The sequence below is a fragment of the Penaeus chinensis genome, chromosome 2 (assembly GCF_019202785.1).
Source record: "Penaeus chinensis breed Huanghai No. 1 chromosome 2, ASM1920278v2, whole genome shotgun sequence".
In the NCBI taxonomy this organism is placed as follows: domain Eukaryota; kingdom Metazoa; phylum Arthropoda; class Malacostraca; order Decapoda; family Penaeidae; genus Penaeus; species Penaeus chinensis.
The window spans coordinates 7,619,136-7,629,653 of record NC_061820.1 but is presented as its reverse complement, the minus strand read 5'-3'; the positions used below and the strand labels follow the sequence as shown (position 1 = coordinate 7,629,653).

Below are 10,518 nucleotides of genomic sequence, written 5' to 3'. Positions count from 1 at the left end.
AGGGAGGTAGTGTTATGGGGAGGTGGGCAATAAGACTGTAAGGTAGTAATAAGGGAGGATGGGGTAGTTGATGAAGAAGGTTGTGGGGGTAGAGGTGTTGAAGTTGAGCCTGTTGGGAGAGTAGAAATGTCTTCTGGGGGCGAGTGTTGATTAGGGTGGATACTGCACTAGTAGGCATTGAGGAGGGGGTATTAGTTGTAGTGTTTGGAGCCGTGGTCAAAGGAGAGCCTGGGGTCTGGGAATCAGAGAGTTTGAATTGGTGGGGCTATTTGATGAAGGGGGCAAGCCTCATTGCCCCTAATAGTGGTATAAAATCTTCATTGTCAGCCATGGTAAGCCTGGAGTATGTTGGGGAGAGAAACGGTCCACGCCTCAGGGTCCCCTTGAGGGCTAGACAATGAAAGCAGGGGAATACCGTGCCCATGGCTCCCTCAAACAGTTCAGGACTGGCACAAAGTCAGCCTTTCATCCTTTCAGCACGGCTCTCACACCTTAGGAAGTGGATAGTAGAAGGGGTTGGTGAAGGGACAGAACAACCGACAACCTTGGGAGTCGAGGGCCGACTCCCAAGGTTGGGGAGTTCCCCAGCATTGGGTCCTAGTCTCCACCTCCTAAGCCCCCCCCCCCCCACCCCACAACAACAACGGGCAAGAGATTGGGGGGACAGAAAATGTTAAGACCCTCATTTAGAATTTATATTAAAAAGTTCTTTTAACTCTAAGATTGTCAAGCATTTATTCATGTCTTACAAGAAGATGAATACAAAAATTTTCAGTTTTTTCTCACATGCATGTTCATGGATGAAAAGAGAGAACACTTCACCATAGAATTTTATTTTCTTTCAAATATGCCTTGTGATTAAATTTACAAATATCTGATATCAATTTAAAGATATTTCCTTATATAAAATGACCAAAAACTCACATATCTTCCTACAATTATGACAAATTCACATCTGACAGCCACTTTCACATTCTATCACACAGTGTATACTCTATCTCAAGAGTACAAATTGGAAAATGCTTCTTCTATGTGGGAGTACACATATTAACATATTCAAACATACAACCTTATACACACACATACATACAAATACACTAAGTGTGAATGAAGTGCTGTACACACAACTCAAAATGGACCTGAAAAACCATGCAACTTATTGGACATTTTGGATTGCACAAACATAAGCACAGTGTTCAGGACTCATAATGGAGAGCTAAACTGAAGCTGTAATGTACCTCATGGGGTCCATCAAGAATTTATCCTCTGTATATATATACATATACACACACGCCTCTGGATTTGGCAAAATAAAATTAAATGTCTTTATTTGATGAAGTGGCCTAAAAAGAACAATCTGAAATTTCCTATAAATATAAAAGATCATTACAACCCCAAGAAAAAATAAATCTAGAACTGTCAAGAAAATACTTTTGGTTCTTTCCGTAATCTTCCTAGATAAGCTATTGTCATTTAAGATTAGCAACTATCTCAAAGCTGAGCAGACAACTTAAATAAAGATAATGAAAGAGGGTTAAATGGCTTATGGTATGAACATCAAGCTTGTATAAAATATTCCAGACTTATCCTTATTAATCCTACCAAACTTCCCAAAATCCTACCAAATTCCCCCAAGGAGATAATTTTGACGGACTGTAAAATGCCCAATTGCAAGCTTTTCTAAAAACATCAGGTACGTATATCCATTCCCCATAACCTTGGCTATTGCAAGGCCAATGCATCTACAGGACTGGACTAACGAAACATTCACACGTAATGAGTCCAGGGAGAGATGAAAAAGAAAAAGAAAAAGAATAAAGAAAAATAGAAGGAAAAAGAAAAAAAAAAAATGAAAAAAAGAAAAAGAAAAAAAATCAAATATCATAAAAATTAAAAATATTTTCCACGCTTCAAACACCCCAGTGAATTAATTTTTCTACTGTCTTTCCTGAGGGCTACATCTCAAAAGATGAATGACACCTCCGAAGTGCTCCATGACCAGCAGGGACCTCTACTCTGGCTCCTACTTCTCATCCTCTGACTCTGATTCTGCCTCAGCAGATTTTGAACGACTGCGAGACTTGCTCTTCTTGGGAGTTGGACTATGTGTACGGGATCTGAAAGGTGAAGGTAAAATGCTAGTAAAGTGGAGTAAATACAGAAAATATTTTAAATTTCTTTTATAATTAGAAATGCAAGTACATAGTCTTGATTTTCAACCATCAAAAACTACTTCCAAGACTGCGCCAAACTGACAAGCAACTCACCTTGAGCGGGATCTGGAACGGGATCTGGACTTGGACTTTGATCTTTCTGATCCAGAGCGAGACTTTGAACGAGATCCAGACTTGGAGCGTGACTTGGACTTTGAGCGCCTCTTCTTGCTGTGGCCTCCACTCCTGCAACAAACATACAACAGTACTATTAAATAAGCTCTAGGATTTATCTTCAAGTTGATTCAGGAAAGGAAAAGAAAGAAAAAAACTGTGTGAAAGAAAGAAAGAAAAAGAAAGAAAGAAAATGGAAAAAAAAGAAAGAAAGAACGGGGAAAAAAAGAAGAAAGAAAGTAAAGAGGCATAAAGATTAACTGAGAGTTAAGCCTGTTATCAAATATATAGTGGAAGGGGCACACTTTATTAGAAATAATTTCTTTGCTATAAAGCCATATACCGATTTTCTGTGTACAAATATTGCGATGGAATTAGTACATAAAATTACTTTCACAATTCATACATGTTTAAAAGTTCAAATTCAATCTTTAGTTTTGGGGGGAATTAACAGAGTTTTGGTTGCATATTGCCATATGTAAAAAAGCAAAAATTGTTTGCCTCAAACAAAATATACCAGCAAAACAATATATTTAGTATGCATCCAATCAACAGTTACAACAAATTGAGTAGAATTTGAAATAATGGGTAAGTAAAAACATTAAATATTTAATATCAAAAGTAAAAATAATAGTTCATACTCCACTCAAGAACAAAACATTGAGACATAGAAGAATCTATAATTGCGTCACCATGTAATTCAAAACAAAGAATACGCACCTTGATCGTGACCGACTGCGGGAACGGGAGTGGGAACGCGACCTGCTGGCAGAAGAGTTCATACTGACATACAATGCGTACTACTATTTCTACGCAAAAGCAAACAGGAAATGCTCATCATCATACTTCACACCACAAGAGCCAATTCCAAAACTATGATCTCACACAAAAATAAAATTATTCACACACTTTCATTTCCCACACAGTGGTGGCTGATGGATTAGATTTACACATTTCATTACTCTTCTCTTTAAGATGCAAACTTAAAACGAGTGTTATGGACTAATAAAGGAATGGACAGTGTTCCATTATCAACATATGTCTTACCTCGAGCGAGAACGAGACCTAGATCGAGATCTAGACCTAGATGATGACCTAGACCTTGACCTACGCGAGCGCCGGGAACTCCTTGATTTGGATTCATCCACCAGGCGGATGCGACGTCCATGAAGCTCCTTCCCATCTAATCTATGCAGGGCATTTTTCATGTCTGCATAAGTGGCAAATTCTACCACCCTGCTTGCAAATAGAAACCAAACAAAAATATATTAGAAGATGAGTAAAGCAATAATCATGCTATGTATATCAAATTTATAAATATAGTGAAAATTCCAGAGTATTTATCTGACAGGTGTAATTCAATAAAAATAGGTGCTCTATTAGGCTAATACTTACCCTTCATTTCGCCTGTATTTATGAGCATCTGCATATGTGACTTCTCCAGCCTGACGCATAAAATCCTTGAGATCCTGCAGAGGAACCACAAGCATTATCTCTTATGCCCTTTCACATGGGGAATTATGATAGCAACATTTGTGTGGCAATGTTTCCACAACCACCTTCCCCCCGAGCTGGACCAGGTCCCCTCAGGAGGCCTCTAGGAATAGCGACTTGTAAGAGAACATCCTAACATTCAGTAATGGGCACCATTACCTTCAAGCCTCCAGCTCCCTTGGGAGGAAACTGTAGGACACTTATGAAGAATATTAATCTATATTTGCCCATATCATCCAATCAAGAATCAATTAAGCTAAGGAAAAAGTTAAATACACTGACACATGTAAGCCATGACAAAAGACAATCTGGCAGAAACTTACTGAGAAATGCAATAACACAAACTATGTAAAGGAAGCTATACATTACACGTATCAGGCGTCTTACTGTTGTATCTTAATAAATATGGGCTTCACATGTCTCGTATACCTCTGGGTCAAAAAGTGTTGACCTGACAGAGCCTTTCAGACTTGACCTCAGCGGGTCCCTGCAGCGTGCAAACCCAGCCAGCCAGTCAGGATAAGGTGACCGAAAGCCTGGGACGGAAGCCCCACTCCACGCCTAGCACGGACCCTGCAAGTGGTCTGTGGGGGGGATGGGGGGCGGGGCAGCAGATGTCACCGCTCCAGCCCAACAGGGTGTCCTCACACCCACGAAACGCAGCAGGGAAAATGTGTCCCACGTCCTCGTCCCCCACTTTCGTCCATACGTTCCACCTGGGCCCATGGTCTGCCCGCGCCAGGTGGTACCCTCGCCTTGCAAGACGTAACCCCACGCCTCGCCAGAACGACCGGCCCAATACGATGCTCCTTCGTCCTTCTCGCGCGAACCTTGCGCGTCCCTCCTCTCCCATGCCTCAAGCTATCTCTCCTGCCCTCTCTTACGGTGTCTTCAAAAAGACATCGGCAGAGAGTTAGGGTCTGTTTTAACAATGAAACAGCAACTCTTGCTACTTGCTATACTGTCATATACCATCAACTCAAGATGATAATCCATGAACTTGGTAATACTTCTTAAAACTTTCCCTACACCCACCAAAAATAAAAAAGTGATTTAAGAATCCACCACTGAGAGCCAGACCGCTTGCTGAATCATACTTACCTATCCCTACTGTATGCCTAGGTTAACCTAGACACTTCCCACCCATATGCTTTCCCTTTAGTGATGCAGTATTCATTCACTGCAACATCTAGGAGACAATTCATACATTCATATATATATGAATATATAAACGCATTAATGTGGTCTGCCCCACTTAATGTACCATGAATGACTACCAGCATATGAAAGCTACACCCATAAAAATTATTAAATAAAATCAAAATATAAAATGAATCCCCTAGTAATAAAATGCAATAATGAAAGACAAAAATGTTAAATGCAAAGATTCCCACATAATGCTGACCTCCATCCTAAAGAAATAGCTTTATCAAAACATCTACACCTACATTTACCAAGCACATGGTATTAAGTCAATCTCATCTTTAAGCTTTGATGTTAAGTAACCTACAGAGGGCAGAAAAGTCACATAATACCATCACCAATATAAAAAAACAGGATGTTAGTGCAATATAACTTTGGAAAAGTTGGGCAGGTGGATATATCAACTTAATTAAATGAAAACATCTCTTTGAAAAAAATATAAAAAACAAATATAATAAAAAAGGGAAGAAAAAATAAAAAAATATAATAAAATTATCTAAGCTTTATCAAAGTCATCAACATATCTCAAGACTGTTTGAACTATCTATCTCTAAGACACTGATCTGATTTGGAAAGTTTCTTACCTGCCAGGACACTCTGCTTGAGAGGTTCTCCACAGTGAGGCGATAATCTGTACGGGCTGGCATACCAAATCTGCTGAAATGAAAACAGGGATGGGCATGCATTATGGGCTCCAACTTCATACATGTATGCTGAAGTCCTTATGAGCCTCAAGAGAAATTTCTGACTGAACCCAATGCTTGACCCTTCTCCTACCATTCAAAGCTAAAATTGTTCTTGCGCCACATACATCCTTCATTCAAGAAATAGTAATGAACATGCATGAGTTGTACCAACACCATATATTCATCCTTTTCAATACCCTGCATGTGCCATTACTCTAACCTTTATTTCTCTCCACCTAAATAGAGCAAGACAATCCTACATGCAATTAAAAATCTTCAATTATGAACTTCTGGATATTCTATTCCATTCAAAAAGAATACTTATTTATGATTTTAATCAGGGGGAAAAACGTGGAAATCATTCACACCTCTGCCCATCCCTGTAGAGGACATCATTAGTAAACATAATATATTAAGAAAAATATTAGAAAAAATACCACTATAAACCACAGAAATATCTCATATTTGTATACAAACAACCAAACAAGAACTTGCTAACCTAGCATGTATATACTTGCCTTGAATGGAACCCTCTTGGTGGAGGTGCTCTTGGCCACCTCATTCGTGGAGCTGCGCGCGCCTTCTCTACAGTTACTCTGAAGTAAACATGTGCCATTTTAATATTTTGATAAGGTTGAATGATATACAGAAGACATATAATTTTCCTTCAAGTTAATTACAACTACTTTTGAAAATGTATTATTAGAATTTTGAATTACATTCCACCAAGATTTGAATAACTGAAATAATTTTACTTTGTTCTGTGAAAACCTATTTCTAGACTGACCTTCCTCCTAGGAGTTCTTTTCCATTCATCTCGTAAACAGCATCATCTGCATCTCTGTCATCATCAAATTCCTATGGAAAGGATAAAAATTAGAAAGAAAGAAAGAAAATAGTGAGAAATATCTTGATCACAAAAGAGGATAATGGAATTTTTTGCCAGTGCATTTATATATATATATATATATATATATATATATATTTATATTTATATATTTATATATTTATATATTTATATATTTATATATTTATATATATTTATATATATTTATATATATTTATATATATTTATATATATATATATATATATATATATATATATATATATATATATATACATACACACATACATATTTATTCTTGTTTTAATGGTGTACTGAGTATAATCATTTATATTCTTACCACAAAGCCAAATCCATTCTTGATAACAATATCTCTGAGTCTTCCGTATGACCTGAAGAATCTGTCTAAATCTCGTTCTCCCACACGGTAGCTTAGGCCACCCACATACACACGTGTACCAACCATTTTATCTGGAAAAGAAGAATACATCCATGTTCAATATTGCATTACCTAAAAATGCTTTTTACACCATTACGATTCTACTTAAATTAACACACTATTTTTTTTTTTTTACTAATTTTGAATCAGTAAACCATACCCCACTGCATACTTAGTAATTATCAATGAGAGAACTAATTTACAAACGAGTAATATATAACCTATTTAATGGTAGTCAAGATCTGATTCTAACCTAACCTACTAATACTAGCACCAAATTTTTAGAAATAGTTTTCACCTCAGTATTTTGCCCTCTAAAAAGATATCATGCAATCTGCCCTAGCCTAGCGAGTCCATACCATAAAGTTTAACCAATATATTATAAACACTAGAAGTGGGTGAAAAGATAGCTAACCCAATGCTGACGGGCATGACGTGTACGTACCTGCATGCCCACCGTGAGTTTCTTGTTTAAATGTTTTTACACATAAATAGCTGCACTTGAACGAAGTCACCAGTGAGCCAATTATGAGTAGTGCCTGTCTCACCTGTTTACCCTTTTCTTTAATTTACAAAAATATTTTATGTTATCTTAATTTGCTGTTACTAATGTTTATAACATTATAGTAATTATAATGTTTATAATGAGAAAAAAAAAAAAACGATATTCATAGCGCTAGTAAAAAATACATTTTTACCACCAATTCAAATCAGGTAAGGTCACAAAGTCTACTAATTGACTCGTTTGTGGCTAAGCACTAGCAGAGCCATCTATGTGGACATTTCACAAAAATATAGAAAATGAGCACAGCTTTTTCCTATTTTTTATTAATTTTCCCCGGCGGCATTGGGTTGAGGGCACCTTTTTCCTTTAATGCTCTGGCAAAGGCCAACTAACCTCCACCATGTATATTCTGACAAAACAGAACTGAAGACTGGTTTCTTATTTTAAAAGATTGCCAGAAGATCTACAAACACTATTTTAACAGTATATACATGGTGGAAGTGTGTTGCCAGTTGCTCGAATACAAAAGGCACATACTTCATGGCAATCACTTGAGAGACTGCTGGTAATTCAGCAAGATTTCTCATTATCCATCACAAAACAAAACGTTGTGTGTGGCATGAAATAGAATATGTATTCATAGTGGGGGAAAACCCATTTCTACATGCACTTGGGGTGTGTCTTTCACATTTATAATGATGATAATATCTGCTTTATTATCTTGAGCTAGATTAGCAAACCAATAAAACAAAATAATCATGTATCATATCTGATTTACAAGCTCAGCACACCAGTTACAACTGCTGATAACCAAATACTTATTTCAAGAAGATTCACGATAAAAAAATATACAGAAAACTGATAAAACGTGCTCCCAAATTTACCCAAAAATTTCATACCAAATACACTCGAGGAAATAACAAACCGAGAATAAAATCTATTCCACGACCCCTCTAGCAAAGCCTCGGACATGATGAATAGCAAGCAGAATATCCAATAAAGTTGGACACTGAATTATCCATGGTTGAACCTTGGCTTGCTTGGCATAATCAATACTTACATTCCACGCTACTAACTCCTATTTCCTCTAAATTAAGTGCCTCATTAATTTAAACACGCTCTCATAAAACAGCCACTCAAAGAACTCTAATCAACATTATCATGATGAAATACTATTTTCCGGAAGGGTGCAAGTTCTAATTAGTATGGAGTGTGTGAAGATGGCAACATGGCGAGTCCTTAGAGCCGCCCCCTCCCCCTCGCCACCTCCCTTCTTCTCCCTTCATTACTCCCTCTCCTCTGTCCTCCTTCCCTTTCCCGTAATCTTCATCCCTCCCTCATTACGTCACCATCCAGATTTTCAGTTATGCTCAGGAAAAAAATGCCTCGATAGCCCCCTACCTCACATGTGGAGTCGAAGGTAAGAATCTGCCGTCGCCGTCCCTCTTGCGTGGCGAGTGTGTGGATGTGGTGGGTGGCGCAGTCAGGGAGACGGGGGCGGGGAGGGGGGGGAGGGGGAAGCGGACTGGGCGAGGAGGGAGAGGAAGGGTGGGAGGGAGCGGGGGGGGGGGGGAGTAGAGGACGGGGGCGTAAGGGGGGACGGGGCAGAGCAGATTGGGGAGGGAGGGAACGGGGAGTCGGACAGGGGGACAGATGGCTAGGGGGAAGGGAATGGGGAGAGATGGTTGGGGAGAGGAGGGAGAGGACAAGCGGGGTGGGGGTGATTGGGATGAGGGAGTGAGAGAGTAGGGACAGGAGGGAGAGACCCGGGGGAAAGGGAGCTGGGGAGGAGGGGGAGAAGTGCTGGCAGAGAGCAGGGAGGGGGTAGGGGTGTTGGAAGAGCGGAGGGGAAGTGGAGGGGCAGGAATGGGCGGCGCAGAAGCAAGATAGAGAAGGGTTGTGCGCAGCTCTTGTACACAGCTGCCGGACGCCACCCGACGCTACCAACACAACTGCGGCAAACTGAGACTCATTCTCCACTCGCCACGCCCGGATTGCTGGCTAGAACCTTCAATTATCCATATGCCTCCTTAGCCACCCTCGCTCGATTAAATATGTTATATTGAATTACGTGACGTTGGCTTTATCCCAGCGTGAATGTCACCCAGCTACTGTCAGTGAAGGGTACAAATAGCGTTTCCCCTAAGTGCAGCCTCTACTAGTAATTATTCAACCACACTTCCCTTCCCGCACGTGCCCATGACAAATCGGCAGGTGGACTGTAAAGCAAATTTTCAGATAATTACGGAAACTAAAGCAAACTACACTAATTATAACGAAAACAATAATTATATTCCGACTTTATTTCATTTTTTTGTGGTTAACATCGAACGCAACAATTTTGCCAAATAAATGATTTCGTCACAAATCTTCAGGAAATATGTATGAATGAATCATTACAATCAGACATTATTGTTGAAATATATCATATACCTCTAGCATCCACCAATAAAAACTTTGGAAACTTTGAAACTATGACTATTATACAATTTCACACAAGGCAAATACTTTAAACCAGTCATCGATCTCGTTAAAAAAACACTAATACCAGTAAACATTCCTTCTCATACATGTAAATTCCAAGGGTCACCGTTACTAGTCATTATTAACTGAAATTTAAAACCCACCAACCGACTCTATTATGTATAAAAAAGTAATGACAAGCACTTTAAAACTTTATGGATTATTTTAAATAACTGCATATTTGACCGCTTGTAAAAGACGATTATATTTTATATCCCAGTTATTTACACCATGTTATTCCGGCTGATGTATTAGTACAACCGCTATAACATTTTCAGTTTCAAACTGCTTTAAATCGCGACTAAACTCGGTGAGACTTGTTGCTATGGGCAGTTGACATGTTCGCCCAGAATGTAAAAACTGAATTCAAGAAAGGACGGCTTGAGACATTTGGCTACATGATTAATCTGTCAGGATAAAACATGCTGAATACGATAACACAACAGAACAATGTAAGGAATCCTTTTTCTTCCAAGACTCATACTATAGCTTGCTT

General features: G+C 38.9%; 1 protein-coding gene across 1 annotated transcript; it reads right to left on the bottom strand.

Annotated features, from left to right (window-relative positions):
* Window positions 1–817: 817 nt before the first annotated feature.
* On the bottom strand, window positions 818–9,041 carry LOC125030939 (serine/arginine-rich splicing factor 4-like). Its single transcript, XM_047621325.1, is given in 12 exon segments — window positions 818–2,037; window positions 2,039–2,117; window positions 2,268–2,399; window positions 3,048–3,089; window positions 3,375–3,566; window positions 3,723–3,796; window positions 5,609–5,681; window positions 6,079–6,090; window positions 6,229–6,306; window positions 6,498–6,568; window positions 6,896–7,026; window positions 8,901–9,041. Coding segments are annotated over 11 exon segments (954 nt in total). The 5' UTR covers window positions 7,022–7,026; window positions 8,901–9,041; the 3' UTR covers window positions 818–1,962.
* Window positions 9,042–10,518: the final 1,477 nt, after the last annotated feature.